Source organism: Balaenoptera musculus, chromosome 10 (genome assembly GCF_009873245.2).
Source record: "Balaenoptera musculus isolate JJ_BM4_2016_0621 chromosome 10, mBalMus1.pri.v3, whole genome shotgun sequence".
In the NCBI taxonomy this organism is placed as follows: domain Eukaryota; kingdom Metazoa; phylum Chordata; class Mammalia; order Artiodactyla; family Balaenopteridae; genus Balaenoptera; species Balaenoptera musculus.
The window spans coordinates 2776893-2800977 of NC_045794.1; the positions used below are offsets into that span (position 1 = coordinate 2776893).

At 56.6% G+C, this 24085-nt stretch overlaps 1 protein-coding gene across 1 annotated transcript; it reads left to right on the plus strand.

Annotated features, from left to right (window-relative positions):
• The first annotated feature begins 2656 nt into the window (after window positions 1-2656).
• Window positions 2657-24085, plus strand: SLC6A12 (solute carrier family 6 member 12). Its single transcript, XM_036865985.1, is given in 17 exon segments — window positions 2657-2789; window positions 3940-4023; window positions 6208-6485; window positions 10710-10844; window positions 12380-12520; window positions 13268-13355; window positions 14341-14473; window positions 15649-15783; window positions 17079-17182; window positions 17433-17557; window positions 17916-18028; window positions 18434-18479; window positions 18482-18570; window positions 19339-19438; window positions 21121-21221; window positions 21694-21864; window positions 23047-24085. Coding segments are annotated over 15 exon segments (1848 nt in total). The 5' UTR covers window positions 2657-2789; window positions 3940-4023; window positions 6208-6262; the 3' UTR covers window positions 23191-24085.

Below are 24085 nucleotides of genomic sequence, written 5' to 3' on the forward strand. Positions count from 1 at the left end.
AAAATGGGCTAATAATTCCTACATTTCAAGGTTCTTGTGAGGACAAAATGAGGTGACATGTAAAGCACCTGGGCTGAGTTAGGTGCTCAGGAACTAGGTTCCATGCCAGGCCTTCTAAAATTATGCACGGGTTAGAAGATGTCTGTGGTGAGGAGAACATTCGACGGGTTTCACTGCAGCAAGATAACGGATTCATTATTTCATCTTGACTCTGGGCCCTCCCCAGTATGGAAACAGGCCGGTCTTAGGTAGGCTTTCCAGGTAACTTAGGGAGCCCTACCTGTTGTAAAATGGGGTCTCCTGCCCCCAAGAGTTCACCAGTTGTTCTGAATGCCCAGTGCGGGCTGAAGCTGCGGGGTTGGGTGGGCTTGAGTGAGGGAGTTCGGGTGTTAGAGGGAGGCGAGGTCAAACACGGCAGCTCTTCTCTCGTGAGGTGAAGGGGAGGTGACATGTGTATCCCCAGGTCCTCGCAGAAAAGCCCCACACACGGTAGGCATGAAGTAACATTTCTGAATGAATGACAGAGCTAGGAAATTCACCCTCTGCCCAGCGTGGTTTTCTTCCCTCTGGCGCCCCTTCCCGGAGAGGCTGGGTCTTCCGTTCTGAGTAGCTGCAGCCAGGTAACCACACGGACTTTGGTGCCCCTCTGCAGCGGGCTGTACAGTTGACACACGGCGGGGACAGGGACAGGGCATTGCAGCAACGCGATCACTCCATCCCCGCCGAGCGCAGGGGAAACAGAGTGTGAATTCTGCCGGGGGAGCCCTTCTCTGCCCGAGCCCGCCTGGCTTCTGGACTGTTCTGGTTTCCTCTCCACGGGGAGCCTCAGGGAGATGCTGAGAGGGGCCTGAGAGACACTGAGCGGGGCGTGCTCGATGGAAAACTACAGACGGAGCCTCGCGCTTCACACCCCAGCCCTGCGGGGAAGTTCTAGAACACACAGGGGAAGAACAGGCAAAGGGAAATTTCCCTTTCTCCTCACAGCTTCTCCTCCCCCCACCACCTGGGCCCGAAGAAGCGTCTTTATTATCCGGAAGGGGGCACTGTCTGTCCTGAGTGAATGGCCCCGGACGGTCCTGTATGAGCAGCGTGAGGACATCTCAGAAACAGCGACGAGGACCCGTTCCGGAGAAGCTCACCGGGCACGTAGGGGGGACGCAGATGTTTATTCCACAAGCACCAGTTCACCACTGATGGCCGTCAGGCAATGAGACAAGTCCCAGCTGTGTGCTTAGTGCCCAGAGGTCCCCAGAGCATTGTCACTGCTGCCTGGGACACTCCAGCATCCCAGCCCCTGCGTCCAGAAGACCCTTCAGCAGACATCACCAAGTGCCCTGAAGCACCGACAACACCCTAAGCAGTCTCCCAGATTGCCTTTAGCCCTCCCAGCAACTCTGTGAAGTAGGTGTTGTCCCCCACCCTTGACGGGTCGGGAAACAGAGGCTCAGATGCTTGCCTGGCTGACAGAAAAAGGAGGGCGTCAAACCCAGGTCTGTCTACCTGCAAACCTGGGTCCTTTCTAGATTCTTGAGGTGTGCTGTGGCACCTTCTCTAGGAAAATCCCAAGGAAAAGGGTTGTGGCTGTGAAGGTCCAGAGCCTTGCCTTGAAACCGCAGAGGGCAGGTACTTGGTGGAAAAGTCCAGCAGTGATTCACCTCCTCCCATCCCCTCGTCAGCGAGGCCAGTTCCCCTCCCGAGATCTCAGCTTCCAGCCTGGCTGTTGGTGGTGCCCATCCTACCGCCCCGGTGAGAGAGGGCTGTGCCCTGCCCTGTGCGTCCCTGCCTCTCTTCCCGCCGGAGGAGAAGGAGCCAGCGCCGGAGGGGGCAAGGTGAGAGGGGGAGGGGGAGGGACAAGGGGCAAAGGAGGGGAGACGAGGTCGGGCATGAGTCTCTGAGCCCAGCTCTGGGGGGTCGTCTTGGGACAGCGCCCGTGGGGGAGCTCTGGTGGGGTGGCAGGTGGGGAGGGGCTGGGGACAGAGGACTTGACTTCCTGAGCTTGGGTGTTGTAATCCTGGCTCACAAACTTTTGGCCTCAGTCCCTCCTGCTGCTTGTGGTATTTCTCTGCCCCTCCACTTCCCAATACACCAGCTCACACTCGAGTGTCCACAGACACACAGACACACACACACACGGTCGCTTTCTGTCTGGGGGTCCCAGGACCACGACTGGATGGGATTCTGAGCTGGGAGGAAGAGGAGAAGGAGCGAAGGTGGGGGACAGTTTCCCTTTCAGGCTGGGTCTCCTAGCGGCTTCCCTGGGACTCTGTGCGGGGCCCGGGGAGCCAGACGGGAGGCTCGCAGAGGGTGCGGGGTGGGTGGGGGGGGGGGGCCGGCACCTGGGAGGGGGACTGGGAGGCAGTGTGTGTCCGTGCCGTGAGCGGGGCCAGAGGGAAGTCTGGTGTTGGGGAATCTTAGGACGAGGGTGTCACCCCAGCTCCTCCGCACCCTCTGCAGCATCTGAGCTGCTCAGGGACAAGCCTGGCTAGCAGGAAAGTCCGTAGATGGGGAGGGGGGCTGGCTCCAGGGAGCGGGTGAGAGAGGAGCGATCCCGGGCCAGAGAGGGAGAGGAGGGGGAGACAGACGGCGCCCCGCAGGTGGGAAGGAAGCGGCCAGGAGAGGGGCCAGACCCGATCAGCCTCCCCGCCGGCTCCCAGGAGGAGGAGGAGGCTGAGGGAGCACAGGTGTGGGGACGGCAGGGCGGCCTGTGCCCCGGGGGGCATCGAGGGTGCGGGCGGCCCAGGGGGTGTGAAGGACTCGACGGGGGTCATGTTTTGGTGCCGTGCACACAGGTATGTGTGTGCAAGGGGACGTGACGGGAGCGGCAACAGCGTGTGTGCTGAACGGCCGCTGGTATGTGGGTGTGGGCTGGAGCGGGGCTGGGACGTCCAGGGCCTGGGCCGCTGCCCCGGGGGGCGCGTGGAGGGCAGCGGCATTTCCACCTGTGTCCGCTCCTCTGCCTACCTGCCCAGCCCCTGAAAACAGTGAATTGGGGGCTCGTCAGCCTCCTGAAGGTTTCCTTCATGGGCGGCCCTGAGCCCGGCGTGGGTGCGAGCGTCTCTGCTTCTGGAGAGCGCTGGCGTGTGGTGAGGTCCAGTCCGCCCCACACCCTGCCCCAGCTTAGCAGAGCAGATGGGCAGCCGGGCAGGTGATGCTAGGGGTTGGAGATGTGAGAGAGCTGGCGTGAACCCTTGGGATGGTGGAGACTTCTGGAAGTCATCGTGACTGAGGATAACACTGTGTTTAAGTATTCCTGGCGAACGGGCTGGGGGTAGAAGGGCACAGCAGAGGGGGGCAGGGAGGGTGGTAGGAGGGTGGGGTGCTGTCCTTTGGCTTTTAACCCCAAAAAGGAGAGCTCAGTACAGCTTTTATGTCTAACATCCTCCTGGAAAGTTCTTCCTTGAGTCTAACTTGAGTCCTGCTTGCTGCAATGTAAGCCTGTTCCCCCTTGACTTGCCATGGCCCTGGGCCAGCTTTCCTTTTCACATGCTCTTGCTTTCATTCTGCCATTCTGGTTTTTCACTCTTACCCATAAATCATGCTCCTCTCAACAGCCTTTTTGAAAAAGAACAAACTTGTCACGTGAAGGTCAGCTCATCTGTGTTCTCTTCTCCCAAATCCTGCGCCCACCCTGGGCTCTGGGGTTTGCTTCCTCAGCCTGTGTTCCCCTCTGGCTTTCCCTTCATTTACTCCTTTCCCAGGCGGGTCTCCCCACCTCCAGCTGTTGAGGACAACTTGGCCCTGAAACAGCTGCCACTGGTCTGGGGACAGTGAGGCTTGTCTCCTGGCCACCCCGTTGGTGACCCTATGCTCGGGCCCTGAGTTGGGCTACACTATGGCTTGGCGAGCAAAGGCAGTATCTCTCCTTGTCTTTTATGGATCTCACGTGTATACCCTGCCCTCCCAACACCACAGTTGAGTAGGGGTCATTCTCTCTTTCAGGGAGACTTAAAGCCCAGAGAGGAGGTGTGATATACCTAAGGTCACACAGCAACGTGGCGGCTCAGCTCCCCAGTTACTGTACTGGTAAGTTTGTTCAAACCATTCAAAAATAGTTTACTGAGCACCTGGGGGTGTCAGGGCCTGTTCCTTAATCTCTCTGAGCTTCATTTCCTCATTTATAAAATGGAGTTAATAGTAATTCTCCAAAGATTTTTATGAAGATGAAACTTAATAATGCATGTAAGGATGTGTATGTTTTTATCACAGCGCTGACTCAAAGGTCAACTTCTATTTTTTTTTTTTAAGCTTTTTACTTCAAAGGACAGGGACACAGGGGCTGGTATGCTGTTTCAGTCCTCCCTTTTCTCTGATACCCCTCAATCTTGATACCCCTCAATCTTGAGGGGAACACATGTTGGACAAGAAATGGAGTAAAGGTTTCTTTTTTTGTTATTGTTATCGTTTGGGGTTTTTTGGCCGTGCTTTGCGGCATGCGGGATCTTAGTTCCCCAGCCAGGGATCGAACCCGTGCCCCCTGCAGTGGAAGCGTGGAGTCTTAACCTCTGGACCACCAGGGTAGTCCCCGTTAACTTCTACTATTACTAGCCAGGTCTGGACCTGACCTTGGGTCTCCTGTTTGATGCTTCTTCATCCATGTTTTTGAGTCCATTCATTCATTTGATAATGATTCAGGGGCCAGTCCTCAGGGTCCCCCAGCCTCAATTCTGTAGCAATATCCACAGCTGGTTCAGGTGTCCCCAGGGGCCAAACTGCCCTGTTCTTTCCACCTGAGGCTTGGTTCTCAAAGCCCCTGGGGTTTGGCTGACCTCTCTCTGAACCTGGAGCTCTCTTTCCTTCCCTTCTTCCCCCGCCCCTTCCTTTATAGCAGAGGGTGAGGCCTTGGATTCCACGGGGTGCCTCTCTCCTCGCCTTCCCTCCCGGGCTGATCTTGCCACGGAAGCCTCCGAGTAGGTCCCAGTACCAGAGTTTCACCCCGACATTCTTTCCCATTCCTGGGATAACCTGCACCCTCCAAGTCACCTTCAAAAATTTCCATAACCTCAGATGGCCCTGCCACACCTTTCTAACTGACTTGGGCTTGGGTTGTTGCCTGGGTTAAAAGGACTAACAAGTAAACACAGACTCTTCTTTTAATAAAAAGAATCCCTTGTGTTTCTCTAGAACCTTGGAGGAGCAGAGCCCTTGGTAGCTCCTGGTCACTTTGGTTCCCCCCTGCCCCTTGGAGGCAGAGGCGGGGGGCCCGGGGGAGAGGATCCCTCGGCAGCCCGGCACGTCTTCCTGGCAGAAACGAGAGCGGAGGTGGCAGAGTGTGGGGAGGGGAGACCAGCAAGCATTCCGGATAGAGCGCACGCGTCAGTCTATCTCCTGGCAGCAGATAAACAGACCACGAGAGGGACAGGGTAGGGCAGAGTGGCTGCTCTTTAGGAGGGCAGGGAGTCGGGGAGGGCAGTGACCTGCCGGGATGAGCAGTCACTTCTGGGTCTCCCTTGAGGGGACCGCTCGGATCCAGAGGTGAACACTCAAGTGAGAATCCCTCTGGTGACCCCTTCTGCCGCCAGGACCCCCGCCTGCTCTCAGGACAGAGGTTCAAGAACCAGGGTCCCCTTGAAGGCCACTCCTGTCCCCACCTGGCCTTGTGCCCCACCCTCCTCTGCCCTCCCAATCAGATGCCCGGAGCTAGCTGGCTCCCATGTTTACCCAGAGGCGATCGATCACGCTGGCACAGCTACGAGCACACAGCTGGCCCAGGGAAGACCATGCAGTTACCTGGCCACACCTGCCCTTTGACCTCCTGTTACCCCCGACAGCCTTTGATCCCTTCTGGCCTGGAGGCTGGAGGCTGGGTGGGTGACACTCATTGGACACTGAGGAGCAGGGGCAGAAGGGCCAGCGGGGACGGCAGCTGACTGTAAAGATCAAAAGAGACTTGGAATGAGAGTCCCCGAGCTTGGGTTTCAATCCCGATCTAGTCCTGAATGGTCTCAGGCAAGTCACTTCATCTGTCAAGGCCTGGATTTTTCTATCTGCAAAATGGGCAAACTAAGAACAAACTGCTCCCTGTTTGTTCTCAGAGCTGTGAGAGCAAAGTGTAACTTTAGGTGCAAATATCATCAAGAATTTGGGAAGAAAATCAATAGTCTGACACTATTCGACAGTATTCCAGCGATAATGAAAGGTTAGGATGGAGAGAGCGGGGGTGACGGGCGTCCTTGGGGCCGCCCAGCTCATTCCTTCTTGTCCCCGCAGGCTGCGCCTCTCCTGCCATCCTGCCCACTCCCATCTGTGGCCTCCCAGCCCGTCCATGGCTGCAGACGACAGAAAAGTGGCAGTTCCCAAGGATGGGCCTTCTGTGGTCTCCTGGGTCCCTGAGGAGGGAGAGAAGTTGGACCAGGAAGGCAAGGACCAGGTGAAGGATCGGGGCCAGTGGAGCAACAAGATGGAGTTCGTGCTGTCCGTGGCCGGGGAGATCATCGGGCTGGGCAACGTCTGGAGGTTCCCCTACCTCTGCTACAAAAACGGGGGAGGTGAGTTCACTTTGAGGTGGGGAGAGCAGTGCCCACCTGGGCACCTCCTGCCTGGGCAGTGGAGGGAGGCTGGCAGGGAGATTGACTCCAGCATCCCCCTGCTGTGAAACGGGGATGGTTCCTCACGGCAAGCTCCTCTCCTCCCTGGCCCCACACAGACCACGGTCAGTGGTTGAAGGATTCAGTCCCTCACTCAGCTCACAGGCTGGGCCACCCTTGCCGGGCACCGTGCTAGATACAAAGCACAGCTCACTCCGGGTTACACTCCAGCAAAGGGCAGCGGACCACAGACAAATACATCCACTGCGGTCTGTCGCATGGTGGGGGGGGCGGACGGGCCAGAAGCAGAGCAGGGAGGAGGGGCGGGGAGGGGCGTGAGATGGGAAGTGAGGGGACCAGGAAAGGGTCCGTCCGGGAGGTGGCCTTTGAGCCAAGACTTGAAGGAGGTGAAGGAGCCAGTCTCAAGGATGCAGTTCAAGTGAAGAACATTCCAAACGCAGGGGGACGGCGAGGGGGGAATGACAGGTGGGAGAGGAAGCAGAGGTCAGGGTTCGGCCCCTCCGGGCCCTGCTCTGAGTGACATGGGAGCCACTGAGGAATGTTGATCAAAGAAATGACATTATCTTGTCTATGATTTTTTTTTTTTAATTAAAGAAACAATTTTATATTTTTCAGCGCTGGTAGTAAAAATGAGCAGGGGCACGGTGGGGAGGGATCAGAGTCACCTTTGTAAGTGTACAATTAAGTGGTTTTAGTATGTTCACAGACTTGTGCAACCATTACCACGACTGATTCTAGAAAATTTCCATCACCCCCCAGAGAAGCCTTGTACCTGTTAGAAGTCACCCCCGAGCCCTCTCGCCACCAGCCCTTGGCAACCACTCATCTACTTCCTGTGGCTGTGGATTTACCTATTTGGAATATTTCACATAAATGGAATAATTCATTTAGATGAGTTTATTTGTGACTGGCCAGATTCATTTTTGCCTTTTGAAAATAACTGTATTCCTCTTGTGGAAATGATATATGTGAATATCAGAAACATCCCAGAAAGGTAAAAAAGAAGGAACATTCCTGTTTAAAAATAACCACTGTTTAGAAAATCCTTCTAAACACTATTTCTATTTAATTTGACAAATATTTAGTGAACATCTACCACGTGTCTTGCTCTGTTTTATTTATTTTATTTTATTTTTATTTTTTTTTTAAGAATTTCACTTATTTATTTATTTTATTTTTTTATTTTTGGCTGTGTTGGGTCTTCGTTTCTGTGCGAGGGCTTTCTCTAGTTGTGGCAAGCGGGGTCCACTCTTCATCGCGGTGCGCGGGCCTCTCACTATCGCGGCCTCTCTTGTTGCGGAGCACAGGCTCCAGACGCGCAGGCTCAGTAATTGTGGCTCACGGGCCCAGTTGCTCCACGGCATGTGGGATCTTCCCAGACCAGGGCTCGAACCTGTGTCCCCTGCATTGGCAGGCAGATTCTCAACCACTGCACCACCAGGGAAGCCCTATTTTTTTAAAAAATTTATTTATGTATTTTATTTTCGGCTGCGTTGGGTCTTCATTGCCGTGCATGGTCTTTCTCTAGTTGTGGCGAGCGGGGGCTACTCTTCGTTGCGGTGCTCGGGCTTCTCATTGCGGTGGCTTCTCTCGTTGCAGAGCACGGGCTCTAGGCGCACGGGCTTCAGTAGTTGCAGCATGTGGGGTCAGTAGTTGTGGCTCGCGGGCCCAGTTGCTCCGCGGCATGTGGGATCTTCCCAGACCAGGGCTCGAACCCGTGTCCCTGCATCGGCAGGCAGATTCTTAACCACTGCGCTACCAAGGAAGCCCCTTTTATTCATTTATTTGATGTGGACCATTTTTTAAAAGTCTTTATTGAATTTGTTACAATATTGCTTCTTTTATGTTTTGGTTTTTTGGCCACAAGACATGTGGGATCTTAGTTCCCCGACCAGGGATCGAACCTGCACCCCCTGCATTGGAAGGCAAAGTCTTAACCACTAACCACCAGGGAAGTCCCTTGCTCTCTGTTTTAAAACTTATAGTTCTTACTGCAAATTGCCTAAACCGATGACTCCAAAGAAATAGAAATGGGACTTCCCGGGCAGGCCAGGGCTGGGGTGATAACTAACGCTGGGGGAGGATGTGGTGACTTATTCTTGCCCCGGCTGCAGTGTCACGGACATAGAGGTGGCTACGACCAAAGATGATCTCGTCAGAGCCCTTGTTCCACAGAGAAGGACAGGGGCCCAGAGACCTCAGCCACTTGCCTGGGACCACGGAGCTGGTCGACAGCAGCAGGCCCGGGAAGACTCACCAATCCTTCTTTGCTTTCACATGTTGCTATTGGGAGGGCAGATGGTACAAGAGTTTGGGAGGGCAATTTGGAAATGCCGGTCAAAGACCTTAAAAATGTTCATCCCTGGGACTTCCCTGGAGGCCCAGTGGTTAGGACTCTGCGGCGCTTTCACTGCCGTGGGCCCGGGTTCCATCCCTGGTCGGGGAACTAAGACCCCGCATGCCTCGTGGCATGGCCAAAAAAAAAAAAAGTTTATTCTGAAAAGGTGGAAACAACCCAAACGTCCATCAGTGTATGAATGGATAAACAAAATGTGACCTATACTGACACTGGATCGTTATTTAGCCTTGGAAAGGAAGGAAATTCTGATAGATGCTGCAACATGGATGAAACTTGAAGACATTATGCTAAATAAGTCAGTCACGAAAGAATAAATACTGTATGATTCCCCTTCCATGAGGTGCCTAGAATGATCAAGTTCGTAAAGACAGAAAGAGGAAGGGTGGGTGCCGGGGCTGGGGGAGGGGGATGGGGAGTGAGTGTTGAAAGGGGACAGAGTTTCAGTTTGGGAGGATGAGAAAACTCTAGAGACGGATGGTGGTGATGGTTGCACAACAGTGTGAATGAACTGAATGCTGCTGAGCTGGACACTTAAAAATGGTTAAAATAGTAAAAGTTATGTTACGTACATTTTACAACAGAAAAAGCAAAAAAAAAAAGGTCCATTTCTTTTGCCCTCTGACTCAGCAGTTCCTCTGCTGGAAGTTTAAACTAAGGAACAAAGTAGACAAGTGCACGAGAATGTGGGCAACGGTCCTCACCGCAGCAGGAGGATGACCAGAAAGGCCAGCGGGGTCCTGACCAAAGAAACTCTGCGTAAAACGGAGCCACACAGCCATTAAAGTGGCGACGCAGATATGGATTTATTGATATGAAAAGAGGTCCATGATGTACATTTTAAAAATGGTTATCAAGTCATGCATAGTAGGTTCTCATTTTTGCAAAGGAAATATATATGTATGTGTTTGTCAGAAAATTGGAAGGATATACAATGCTTTTTCCTTTCCTTCCCTTTGTACTTTCTGCTTTTCTACAGAGTAACATGCGTTGCTTGAGAGGCATTATCACATTGTGGTTAAGAGCCCAGACTCAGGGTCAGACCACCTGGGTTTGTGCCTTGGTTTCCTCATCTGTAAAATGGAGATGACACCAGTATCTGTGGCCTTGGGAGGCTGCTTTGTGAGGGTTTTGATGTTAGTGAAGGATTTGGAAGAGGGCCTTACACACAGAAGCATCAAGTGCCAAGTGTTATGACTGGGCAATGAACAATAATCTGTGTTCACCCAGGTACACGCTTCCGAGGTGACGGAGGTGGGCGCCCTGGGCTGTAATTTGCTGGGTGTCTTTAGGCCTGCCCTCTGGCTAGCCTCTCACGAGGCTGCTGAAACCACGACCCCGAGAATTTCCCCTAGCAGAGGAGTGGCCTTGTCTGCGGGGTGGGGGGGGGGCCCAGTTCAGACCAGAGCCTGAGAGATGGGAAATACCCTCTGAAAATGATTACAGGGAAAATCATTTTCCCAAGGTGTTTTTGTTTGTTTGTTTTTCTCGAAAACGTAACAAACTTGATGATTTAATAAGCATATCAAATTGTACAGAACACATGTTCTTGGTTCCAAAAAGAATAAATGGACTAGATTTGTGAAGCACGCTGAGAAAATAAATAGGGCATATATTAGGATCTCCACCTACATTATCATTCACTTCCCTTCGAAGGTCTTTCCTATGCCGGGTGGGGCGCGGACTGGAAACTTTCCGCCCGGCCCTGCTCACAGACAGGAGGAAGCTGCTGTGTTGGGCCCCTGGGGGCTGCGGAGGGCGGTTGAGGGGTTGGCTGCCAGCTCAGCCCCCTTCCCCCTCCTTGGCAGGAGCCTTCTTCTTCCCCTACTTCATCTTCTTCTTCACCTGCGGCATCCCAGTGTTCTTCCTGGAAGTGGCGCTGGGCCAGTACACCAGCCAGGGCAGCGTCACAGCCTGGAGGAAGATCTGCCCCCTCCTCCAGGGTGAGTGCCGTTCCAGCCACACACCCCACCCCCCGGCCATCGCCCTCCCCGCTTCCTTCATCCACCCTGTGCTGAGGGCTGCAGAGGAGCTAGGACGTGTAATCAGGCTTCCTGGGGCCCGAAGCTTCTAGAACCTGGGTGGAAGCAGTCTCCAGGAAGGACGATACAAAATTATAAATAGGCACAACATTAGATGCAGAGTCTTGGGAGGGGTCCTTGCAAGTGAGGAACCCTGAAGCTGAGTCTTCACAGCTTCGTGGGAAATGTGCTCCCGAGCGCGTGGCCTGGTCCCAGACACGCCTCCGCAGGGTATAATCATGGTGATGATGGCGATGATGTGCCAGGGCTCACGTCAGCACGTCACATGCGTTTGCGTCCTCACCTAACCCTCCAGGAGTGTCTGCTTTAACCTCATAAGATGAGAAAATGAGGCCATTCACGAACCCAGGTCTCCGTGGGTTTGTGCTGTGTCCTGTGTTAGGGACTAAGCTGCTCCCAGCCCCTGCCCTCCCTCTGGGGATCTGTTGGCACTGATGTGAGCAGTGGGGATGTCCTTTCCCACCCTCTGTTCAGGTGATGGGGCCCTGGCGGCCAGTCGGAAACCCAGGGGCCTCCTGGTCCCCGAGCGGTTCCTCGCATGGTCGGGGGGGAGGGAGGACTCTGGTTTGGACGCCAGTCCCTAAGGGGCCGGGCCCAGGACAGGCCTGTCTGGGGGCCGCCAAGCCTCTGCTGGACGGCGTGGACGTGGTGGAACCACGCTGGCTTCTGAGCAGACTGGGAGCCTGAGCAGGGGCGGCGGGGCACGGCTAGGCTGGTGCTGACCCCTCTTGGGGCGTCAGATGGTTTGGTGGGGTGCTTGGGGGTCCCTGCGGGGTCTGTGTGGTGATGTTGGGGGGTCCCTGTGGGATGAGAATGGAGACCCTGTGGGGTCTCTGGGATGATTTTCTCGGATCCTTGGGGTCCGTGTGGGTTGTGTGTGGTCCATGGGGAGCCTGCCCTCTGCTTGCTCCCTGGGGTCCACAGCCCCACCGAGGCTGCCCGGGTCCTTGCCTGCTGCCCACACACGCGTGGGTTCCCTCCACCCGCCAGAGGCTCGGGTGCCTGGTGAGACCCGAACTCAGGAACCTCCTGTCTCTGGCCTCGTGCCTCTGTTCCTCCTGTCCCTTGTGACTTCACAAGTGACGCATGATTGTCACAGAAAAACTAGAAAAACCAGAAAAAGAAAAGAACTTTTAAAAGTGAACTGAAATCTATCACCCAGAGAACCACTTGTTAACTTCTGGAGATGCTCCTTCCGGAGATTCTCTCATGAAACAAAAAATACGTTCAGATATATATCATAAAACTGGGAGAACGCCTAGGGTGGTGTTCTGTCACCTGCTTTTCTTACTTAGAAAAATAAGGAGTAAAGGGCCTCTCAGGCCCGTGAATGAGCCCCGCGGTGTCTCCGTGGCCCCTGTCCTTCCAGCACGGTGGGCGGCTCCCAGGCTGACGCTGGTCTCTGGGACCCTCTTGTTACCCCCCCCCCCAACAAGGCATTGGCCTGGCGTCTGTGGTCATCGAGGCCTATCTGAACGTCTACTACATCATCATCCTCTCCTGGGCCCTCTTCTACCTGTTCAGCTCCTTTACCTCCGAGCTGCCCTGGACCGCCTGCACCCACTCCTGGAACACAGGTACTTGTCGTGTCGGCCCTGGGACGGGGCAGCTGGGGCCGGACGAACAGTGATGGAGCGCCCGGCAGAACAGCCCCCAAGCCGAGCTGGGCGGGCACAGGTGGCCACTCTGCTGGCCGACCCCGTGTGGGACCTCCAACCAGCCGCCAGGACAGCCGACAACCCGGTGGGATGGTGGGTGACAAGCGGCTGCCAGGCGCTAACACCCCCCCAACGTCCACCCACCGAGCCAGTGTTCACTGCGGGCCTACTGTGTGCCAGACCCTCAAGACCCGGCGGTGGGCCCGGGTGGTTCGGCCCAGCCCGGACCAGGGACAGTCAAGCGCTGGGAACAGACAAGCGGACAGAGCAGTGGCAGATTTCGACGGGTGACCACAGAAGGATGGGAAGGGGCCTGCGTGGGGACCACTCCAGGCGGGGCCGTCCCGCGAGCCCATCCCCCCATCACTGGGGAGTGAAGTCCACACGTGGGCGTGGGGGACTGGCCTGAGGTCTGGACAGGGTCAGAGGTGGCTGGCAGGGTGGCCAGAGGAGCAGCCACATTCACCGTGACGAGAGCAGCGCGAGGCGCACAGCGACGGGGGCTGGTCACACGAGCCACCCGAGCAGGAGCTCCTGCCGCTGGAAAGCGGGGGCTCCAGAGGAAGCTCTGGGGACCGGGAATGCGAGGCCAGAGGGGGGCGGACGGGGTGTGAGGGCGTCTCTGCCCGCCCGGCCCGCCGCTGACGCCCCTCTTGTCCCCTGCAGAGGGCTGCGTGGACTTCCTGAACCGCTCGGCAGCCAGCGCAGCGGCCCCGCCCGTGAACTTCACCTCCCCCGTCATGGAATTCTGGGAGTAGGTGTCCGGCCTGGAGGCCGCCTCCCGGGGGCCCCAGGCGGAGGGAACTTGGATGTCCGGGGCCCGGGATTGGGGGTGCAGGTGTACACCTCTCTGCGCATGCTTTCCAGCGCTCACGTCACTAGGAGATGGGGGACCCTCCACACCTACCGTCCACACCCACACGCTCGCCCCGCATCCACCTGTGTCCCCCTGGACTCACACGCGTGTCCACGTGCCTTGCATCGCCCACGTGCCTTCTTACCGTCACCCGCCCGCACCCACACGCCCACCTGCACGTACACAGCCACGGCCGACGGCCAGCGCGAGCTGGGAAGAGTCTGCGCCAGCTCCGCGTGCCCTGATGTCCTGGTGGTAGCTTGAAATAGGCCGAAGTGGGAGTATTTACACCACGGGAACTGGCAAACTTCTACACTCACGCCTGCACCCTCCACACGAGCACTTGCACCCCAGCGTCCACACGTGTCCACCCTTGCGCTTATACAAGTCTACCCGCCCTCACACTTAACCTTGGCCCACACGTACTCACCGACACTCTCCCCGGGGCGCCCTCCCGGCATCCACGCCGCCCTCGTGCCCACCGACGCCGGCACACACGTGTTCCCATCACCCCGGTCACTCTTCAGATGCTGACGCACATCCAGCCCGTGTCTGCTCCCCGAGCACCTGCTCAGCCACTGCCCGGACGGGTCTCTGCTCCCCACGGGCTCGAGCTCGCTCAGACGCTTACTGCCCTCACTCTCTGTCTCTACCTCTCCGACAACAGAGAAAGCTGGATGAGTTACACAGATACCTACGGGATTACGTGATTTGGTCGTCTAACGGCCAGGGGCTTAGAGACCACAGGTGGGAACGTGCTGGCCATGGGGCAGGGAGGCGTGGACCCTGAGACCCGTGCGGTCAGCTCTGAGGATCAGGACACCTGATGGCGGAGGCCACTGTCCCCTCGGTCTCACCTGGTTGTGTGTCTCCCCGTCCACAGGAGACGTGTTCTGGGCCTCAGCTCCGGCATCCACGAACTGGGGGCCCTGCGCTGGGAGCTGGCCCTCTGCCTCCTGCTTGCCTGGGTCGTCTGCTACTTCTGCATCTGGAAGGGGGTCAAGTCCACGGGCAAGGTGAGGGGTTCTGGCTCTGGGACCGCTCTCTGTGGCCCCCAGGGTCCACGGGGACACACATGGCATCCCTCTGGAGACCTGAAAGAGAAAGCAGTGAAAGGGAGAGGCCTGCTGAGAACAGGGGACGTCGCAGGAAGGCAGGGTTCAGCTCAACACAAGGGAAGGCTGTCTTTTTCGGTATGACTTTCAAAGGCCTGTTTACGTAAGTGACATGCAGAGCAAAATAAGAACCATGAAAGTCCCAGGGTCAGAGCTGAGCCACCAGCGGGCTGGCGGGGTGTCTGGTCATCCCTGTCAGCGTTTTGCTGGTCGGCTTCTAGCTTCCTTTATATGTGTGTGTGTGTGTGTGCGTTGTGTGTGAATATTGCACAATCAGGATCACACACTCGTACGACGTGCTTGTCTCGTTTAACAACACACCAAGACCACGTCTAGGATGAAGTGGCCAACAGAACAGTCTTTGAGGTGGTGGGTTTCCAACCTCTGAAGGAGCTCAAGCTGAGGATGGACAAAGTGGCCTGTTGTGTGTACAGAGTTCACACCGGAGCATCATTTCCAACCCAGAGAGTCTGACACTGACGCCCCATGCTTGTTACAGCCGGGAACAGACAGGGTCCCGCCTTCTCTGATTAGCCCCCTCCCAAAGCAGCCTCCCTCTTCCGCGGATTGTTGTGATAGTGATAACATAGAAATAGTAATAGTAATAACGACACGGACAGTGCCGCCCTCTCGGGGAAGGGGCAGAGTGGAGCCCCCGTGTGTCTCCTGCCCCCCAGAACTCAGGTCACTGCTGCTCCCCCAACCTTAAGCCTGGAAAAGTTCAGTCTAAATTTCCCACTGATCACTGTACAAATCTGCTCACCTTCCCCCTGGGTGGGGGAGTCCCACCCTCTTCAGGGGGCAAGGGGCGGGCTAACAGCCAGGATAAGGGATTAAGAGAGACCAGAATCTGGATTCAAAAAGAGTTCTTGAAATGTTACGGGTGGAAACTCACACCCCTCCCTGTCCTTCCTCCCGTCCCTTTGCCTCGCTGATGTGTGTCTCGTCCTCTGCTGGGGAGCCCCAGACACCCCAGAATATGTAAAGGAAGGGGTGGGAAGTTTCCCGTGCTCACCCCTCCTCCGAGGCGGCTCGTGCTGCCTGGGCAAGGGTGACCCTGGCCTTCTCCCCTCCAGGTTGTCTACTTCACAGCCACGTTCCCCTACCTGATGCTGGTCATCCTCTTGATCCGAGGCATCACCCTGCCCGGAGCCTACGAGGGCATCATCTACTACCTGAAACCAGATTTGCTTCGGCTCAAGGACCCCCAGGTAGGAACCTCACTGGGGACCGTTCCCCCAGGCGTCTCCCGCCCCAAACCAGATCTGGACTTTTGAAAACCTTTGATTGCTTTTTGCCGTTTAGAGGCAATATGTGCCCACTGGAGGAAAAAGTAGATAATATAGAAGAAAATTATGAAAAAGGAACTAAGAACCTCTTGTAACCCCACCACTCAGCTATAACCTCTGTTAGCATTTTAGTATATTTCCTTCCAATTTTTTTTTTCTAGCTGGTGTGTGTGTGTGTTTCACATAGTTGAGATAATTATACATGGAGATAAATATATTTTCACTTAAATTATAGTGTAAGCATCTTCCTTGTTATTAAATCCATTTGTAAGTGTCATTTTATCATTTGCATAATGTTTCCTCCGTCCCCCATCCATCCACTCACTCATCCAGCCAAGATGTACTGGGGTCCCGTGAGTCCAGGTACCTCTCTAGAGCTGGTGTGGGCAGCGGGCGGACAGACCCGGCCATGTGACCCCTGGGCATCCACACCTGGGGCAGGTGTCGGCTTTTACTCAGCTCTTCCCCGTTCCTGCACATTTAGGTCATGTTTTTTTTTTTTTTTTTATGATTGTACAGACAGCTGCGATGAATACCTTGTGTTTAAATCTTTGACCACATCTCTGATTATTTCCTGACAGTAGTTAGACGTAGACGTGGGATTACTATGTCAGGGAGTACACACCTTTTAAGGCTCTTGACATGTGCTGTGGACTTTGACCGCCCGTGTTGGTGGGTACCCTTCCTTCTGCAGGCCCATGAGACATTCAAGTAGAATTTATTTTAACCTTTGATAGGTCAAAGTAGTAGCATGTTGCCGTTTTAATTTTTTTTTTTTTTTTACTAGTGCGAGGTTGGACATTTTCCCCCTCTGGACTTGTCTGAGCACATTCTTTGCCCCTCCCCTCCCACTCCCCCCAGTGGAGTCTTGGTGTCTTCTCTCTATATTTGAAGGCCGTGGCCTCTGCCCACCATGGCTGCTTGGGGGCACGTTCAGGTTGAGGGCGGCCAGGGCCTCAGCTCCGCCCTGCAGACAGGCCTCTCCTTCTCTGGTTCACCGTCTGTGGTGAACCAACTAGAAGTTAACAGTCACGCGCACCTATGTGGTGCCTGCTGAGTGCCCAGGGGAAGAGGAGGATGCGTTAGTGGGCGTGGGCTGTAACGTGGGCTCTGCGGGGACGGAGGGGCCGCTGGTTGTGGAGGTGCCGGGCGGTCACTGCTCCAGGCCCTGGCGGGCTCCCCCCATCTTCCCACCGCTTCCTTGGGGTCTCCTGCAGGTGTGGATGGACGCGGGCACCCAGATCTTCTTCTCCTTCGCCATCTGCCAGGGGTGCCTGACGGCCCTGGGCAGCTACAACAAGTACCACAACAACTGCTACAGGTGAGCGGGGCGCGGGGTCCTGGGAGGGGGCCTTCCTCCTTTGTGAGCAGGGGCTCCAAGCTGTGCAAAACCGACACTGTGGTCCCCTTTCCAGACTGGGTTTTTCTCCCTCCCTTTCTTCTCTTCACCGTCTGGTACCTGGTCTTGGGCTCCTTCCCCCCACTTCCTTTCCTCTCTCCTCTTTCCCGCTGTCTTTGGATGTCCCCACATGATGGGTTTCTTTCTCTCTTTTCCTTCCCATTTTCTGCAGGGACAGCATCGCCCTCTGCTTCCTGAACAGCGCCACCAGCTTCGTGGCGGGGTTTGTGGTCTTCTCCATCCTGGGCTTCATGTCCCAGGAGCAGGGGGTGCCCATCTCTGAGGTGGCCGAGTCAGGTGGGTGCTGCTCTGCTGCCTGGGGCCGGGGGAGAAGGAGGGGCAGGGGTCCCATGAAGCTGGGTACTATAGGAACCTTTCAGCATCAGGCGGCCGTGCTAGGCACAGAGCAGAACCCCAAAACCAGGGGAGGGAAGAGGGAGGCGGGGACGGATGGGAGGAGGGAGGCGGGGACGGATGGGAGGACGGGCGCACTAGTGGAAAGCGTGCTCCCCAGAGCAGCGGACGAGTCAGCCCGCCCTCGGGAGCCGGCGCACGCACGCACGCAGGCGCGCACGCACGCAGGCGCACATGAACGCAGGCGCGCACGCGCGCGCGCACACAGGGGCGGGCCCCTGATGGAGTGTGTGCCCGGCAGGCCCTGGTCTGGCCTTCATTGCCTTCCCCAAGGCTGTGAGCATGATGCCCCTGTCCCAGCTGTGGTCCTGCCTCTTCTTCATCATGCTCATCTTCCTCGGGCTGGACAGCCAGGTTCGCCCCCGCCCCCGCCCTGCGACCCCCTTACCAGCTTCTGCGTCCGCCGCCATAACCTCCCCGACCTCGCTGTCCCCCGACCAGACTTCCCAGCCCTGGCCCCGGCATTCGGAGCCTGTCCTTGAGGCTGGTCGGGGGACGCCCGGCCTCCTCTTCCGGGAGGGGCCACTTGCTTTGCTCCCCCAGGCCTGACCCTTCCGCAGATGTGACGCGCCCTCCAAACCTTCGGGCCGCCCAGCCCCGCCCAGCCAACCCTCCCGGCTGGGTCCTTTCGTGGTGGAGACATGGCTGAGGCAGGGTTGGCCTCACCCCAGTTCTGGGCCCCCTGCGCTCTGTGGGCCAGCGTGGGGTTGGGGAGCGAGGAGGCAGTGGCCCCTCTTACCAGCCCCCTCCGGCCCACAGTTTGTTTGTGTGGAGTGCCTGGTGACAGCCTCCGTGGACATGTTCCCAGGCAGCTCCGGAAGAGCGGCGGCGGGAAGCTCCTGATCCTCGCCATCGCGGTCATTTGCTACCTGCTTGGGCTCTTCCTGGTCACTGAGGTGAGTGGCGGGGGCGGCCTGCAGGCTGGCGACCCCCTGACACTCTCAGAGCCACATTCCCCTCGCCTTCCCAGCCCTTCACTGCGAGGTTGGAGGGACCACATGGCGGAACCTTCTTGTGTTGGTTCCCTCTCCTTTGGTTTCAGGTGACAGAAACCAAACACAAGCTGGCTTAAGCAGGAAGGTGAATTTTTTCGGGTAGGAAACAGAAAAGTCTAGAGATGCTTCGCTTTCAGGCACGGTTGGATCCAGCAGCTCCAATGACATCATCAGGGATGCTCCCCTCTATCTCCTGGCTCCCCTTTCCTCTGGTGATGTCATTCTTGGGCAGATTTCCCTCCTGGGATGTTATAGACAGCTCTGGGCAGCTTCAGGGTTCCCTTCTGCCACCAACCAACCCCGGGGGGATAGGGCCCTTTCCCTGAGAATTGGCCATTGCTCTTCTTTAGGCCTGGAGCAGGGAGGGGCGCACACTCAGAGTGAGGTGGCCGCAACTCGGCAACTTCCGGAAGGTGGGATGCTGGACAGACAGCACAGTGTACGTGCACCACAGCCCCCGGGGTCCTCGCAGATGTCAGAGATGTTGTCAGATGAGGGCCGGGAGGCTGGGAGTCAGGGACAGGCGGGGCAAACTCTTTTTAGCTGCAAGGGATGAATTCCCTGGACCGGGCAGGGTGGCATCCCAAATGGGCTTCTGTCATCTCGTGTGGGCTGGGGCATGTCCCCTGCCCCCCAGCCGAGGTCTCAGCTCTGCCCCCTGCCCCACAGGGCGGGATGTACATCTTCCAGCTGTTTGATTATTACGCCTGCAGTGGCACATGCCTGCTGTTCCTTTCCGTTTTGAGTATCTGCATCGGCTGGGTGTATGGTAAGTGGGTGAGGGGGGGGGGAGCCTTGGGGCCACGCGAAGGGCAGGATCTGCCCTGGGTGAGGACAGGCCCGCTGGTCTCTGCGGGTCTTTGTGCTGCTGTCCTGGTTCTTTTTACTTGAGAAGTTTAGCCGTTGCTGGGAACCCAGGTGTTTCTCATTACGGCAGTGGAGCTGGGCTAATGACAACAGAGTTCTTTGAATAGTGAGAATAATTATAAATAACTCTGCACAGCTTTCTGGATGCAGAGGCTGTTGGAGGCCTTCTCCCATGGGAATCCTAGTCAATAGCGACCTCCAGGGCCATTTAGTCTGATCCTTCAGAGATTCCCACATGCCCTTTCGAAGTCATCACCCAGGCTTTGCTTGAATACTTCCACGGACAGGAAGCTCATCCCTGTGTTTTTGACGTAGGCTTTTCTGTTGTGGTGGTCGTGCATTTCTTTCTGATACTTTGGTGAATTCTGGCTTCCTTCCACTGACTCCCACCAACAGCCCGGCCCCCTCAACACTGAGGAAGCCAGCCAGCGGTGCTGACCACGTGGTATCCAGGCTGTTATCGTGCCTGATGACGGCGGCAGCGTGGGGTGGGGTTGGGGGAGAAGCCATTATGTCCCGAGCACTGCACTGCTGAGTGCCGAGTGCTGTCTCGTAATCTGCACCACAGCCCTTTACAGGGGAAACCGAGGCTCAGAGAGGTTGGGTCCCTTGCCTAAGCTCACACAGGCAAGTGGAGGAGCTGTCATCATGCCGCAGGTCCCTCTGGTTCCACTGCACCAGTTGGGGGAACGGATTGTCAGTGTCCCAAAGCTCAGGGCAGAGCGGGTGCGTGGGTACCACGCAGCAGGGCCTCAGGATGAGACACGAATAGGATGGGTTTTATCTCGCTACCCTAGGCCTTCCTCGTTGGCGTCCTTCCCTCCCCACGCGTCTCCTACCTTTTTGCTCTGTTTTCCCCACTGCTTTTCGACACTTGCTCTCAGAGAGGATCTGACAAACTCGATCACAGCGAGGTGTAAGCGGCTGATAATATGTTGCACCTACAGCAGCGGTATCTGCTTTTCACCTGGGGGCAAGTTAAGACGCCAAAGGGACGACTGTCTAGCGGTGGCATTTCGCAGTGCTCTTTTTGTGGTGGTGAGGGGGTGGCTAGAGGGCTCCCAGGCCTTTCCCAGTCAGTGGCTCTTTACTTCTTAGAAGGTGGAGCAAACGTGGAAACCTAAGGACGTTAAACCAAGTGCAAGAGGCAGCGTTTCCATGGCCACAGCCCAGCCCCCTTCTGTGCTTCACTGGGAGCACAGAGGGGCCCCCTGGAGTCTGGGGTGCAGGTGCCGCCCCCGCCCCGCAGGGCTCAGCGCTGGGCTCGAGCATCGGCTCCCTTGGTGTTTTGCTATTTTTACTTGAAGCCGAGTTCACCTCTGCGATGCAATAAGCATGTGTGTAGCCGCTGAGCCCCGTTCTGGCTCACACCCTCCTCTGTGTTAGGACTCGGGTCTTCATCCGTAGCCCTGAGAGCAGAGAGGCCCTGGGAGGTTAGGGGCTCTCTGTTGGTGGCGGCCTCCCCTCCACCTCCAGTGTCACTCACGTGGCCTGATCCAGTTTCCCCCCCACGGTGCGGTGCGGGGAAGAGGACGAAGCCGTCCCCTTCCTGTCCTCACACTCTCCCCCCACCCACCTTGTCAGGGGCCGACCGTTTCTATGACAACATGGAGGACATGTTTGGCTACCGGCCGTGGCCCCTGGTGAAGATCTCCTGGCTCTTCCTGACCCCGGGCCTTTGCCTGGTATGTGCCCTCCAGCACCACCACCCCCATCTTCTCCTGCCTCTAGCCGACTCCGGGAGGTGAGGGGCACGGGCTGAGTTCTGGGGCTCCTTCCCGCCTGCCCAGTTACCTGGAGGGGCTGCTCCGTGCCCTCTTATGTGCTGGTTCCCCTCCCCCCTTTTCTTGGCCAGTCTCTTTGCTTTACCAGCACTACCATCTGGTCTAGTTCCTGCTCCATCCCTTCCTCCCCGGCACCTCCGTCTGTCTGTCTGTCTGCGTGCGTGATTTCCCAACTGTTGGTCTCCCTCTCCTTGTCTGCTTTGGAGCTCCTCCGTCTCCCCTCCCTGCCTTCTGAGCCCACGGTCTGTGGTGGCCTCTGTGCTCCATCTCTAGAGGCACCAGTGTGTTGATATTTAACTGTGCTCCGTCCTGAGGAGAGGGTTTCACGGGCTCCCTCCCGCATCTGCGTCGGCCCCTCCCGCTGTCTTTCTAGGCCACTTTCCTCTTCTCCTTGAGCAAGTACACACCTCTCAGATACAACAACGTCTACGTGTACCCAGCCTGGGGATACTTCATCGGCTGGTTCCTGGCTGGCTCCTCCATGGGCTGTGTCCCACTCTTCATCGTCGTCGCCCTCCTGAAGACCCAGGGCTCCTTCAAGAAGGTAGGGGCTGGGGAAGTGGCGCATCAAAGGAGGGCACCGAAGGGGCTGGACTCTGGGCACGACACCACGGCCGGGCCAGCTCTGAGTGCCGGGCTGCCCTTCGGTCTAAGGGAATCTTAAGGAGAAGGGTCTTTGAAGAAGGGCTTCATTTTCAGAAATGTTCAAGAGTCCTAGAGTCCTAGACCTTCAGAATCTGACCTCCAGCAGATCATCTGGGCAGGTTGACCAAGGGCAGCTGTCAAAGGGTTAAGGGGGAAAGTAAGTCACAAACAAGAACACAAGGTGCCAGACTCAGGGGGTCATAGAGCACAGATTCCTGCTCCTGGAAACTGGTGACCAGCAGCCATGGTTCACCCGCACAGGCTCCCGGCTTCTCTCCTCCTCTCAACCCTGCCTGCGAACCATATGCAAAAGGCTCCCTGTTTAGGGTTCAGGACATGTCTTCCTGGAAGGGACAGAGCCAGTGTCCCACAAAGACATTACATTTGTGGAAATCTGTCTCGCCCACAAGTCACAGAAAACCCAACCTGCAATAAGCAAACGGGCTTAGTTTCTTCTTACATATCAAGAAGACCAGAGACGGGGGATCCTGGCATTTGGTTCAGCTGCTTAAAGAGGCCGTTGGGGACCAGACGCTTCCTCTATTCCTGCACTTCCATCCTGGTCATGTTGTCTTTTCATCATCACGCTTATCACTGCATGGTCACAAGAAGGTTGTCATGATTCCAGTCATCACGTCTGCATTCAAGGCAAGAAGGAGATGGCACCAATAACAGTGCTAATCGTAGGACTACTACTAGGAAGAACAATACTAGACAGTTACTGAGCATATGATAATAGTAGCAATAAGAATAGTAACAACAAGAACAAAATAGACACTCGCTGATCACTTAACCCTGTGCCAGGCACTGTTCTCTGAGGTGTGTGCTGTCATCTTGCAGACGAGTCACAGTGTTGTTCAGTGGGTTGCCTACGACCGCACAGGCGTCAGTAACAGAACCAGGACGGGAGCCAGGCGGTTCACACGCTCAATCACACGTTACTGCTTCTTCTCGCTTCTCGAGCTCTGTGCCCTTTCACTCACTCACGCTGAGCTGTGTGCTGGGCTCTGGGGACACAGACACGAGGACACGTCTTTGCCTCTCTTGCCACCAGCACCACTGACTCCTCTTCTCCCCACAGCGCCTGCGGCAGCTCGTCACCCCTGACCCAAGCCTGCCACAGCCCAAGCGATACCTGTGTCTGGACGGTGGCAACAACCAGGACTGCGGGCCCTCCCCAACGAAGGCGGGTCTCATGGCTGGGGAGAAGGAGACGCACTTGTAGGATGTGGCCGGAAACCAGGTGGCTACTGAGCCAGGAAGCTGGGTCAGGGCCCCCGTGCCCCCGGCGGACAGCCTTCACCTCTGCCCCCTCCCGCAGCCCTGCCGAGAAGCTCTGTGATGTCCGTGGGCAGCCCCTCCCGGTGGGCTAGAGACGGTGCCGCCGGAGCCTGCCGTGCCTGTTGGAACACCCCGTCTTATCTGTGAAGGCGGAGGTCTTTGTGGAGCCCACCGTCTGGTTAGAACAGCTGCAGTGTGCAATAGCGGGACCGCCCAGTGTAGCGAGGCTTCCTCCTAGCACTTGCGATCTCTGTGCTTGGGGAGGGTAGCGCCCGTAGAGATACACACCACGTTGCATGTGACAGCTGAACACCCCACGCTGGATCCTGACGCTCCACTGGAGGGCTCCCTCACCTGGCTTAGTGTCCTGGAGCCCGCGGGAAGGAACCAGAGAAACGGCCACAGTTGTCTTGCGTTTTCGCGGAGGTGGTGTCTCAAGGTGTCCCCAGCTCCAGCCCTAGTTCCACGCTCGTCTTGCAGTGCTGTCCTTAACGCACAGAGCAATGGGGTGGCAGGGGCTCAGGATGGCCCCTGCACTTGGCAAATAGGCACTACCACGGGCCTGCACCCAGGACAGACATGGCTAGTCGATCTCAGGTTCTTCCCCAGCTGACAGCCTTCCAAAGACAGTGCCCCCGGCAGCTCCGTTTGCCATCCTGCCTTTGTCCCGACCCCGACTTCATGGATGAGGAAACTGAGGAACCCAAGAGACAAATGTTTTTCGAGTTCATGAAGCTCCTCGGGACCAGAGACACGACTAAAGCCGGGTCTCCTGCTCTCAGGCCGGTGTCCCTCCCACTGCCCCCTCCTGCCTTGTTAACAAGCACCCATGGATCGCC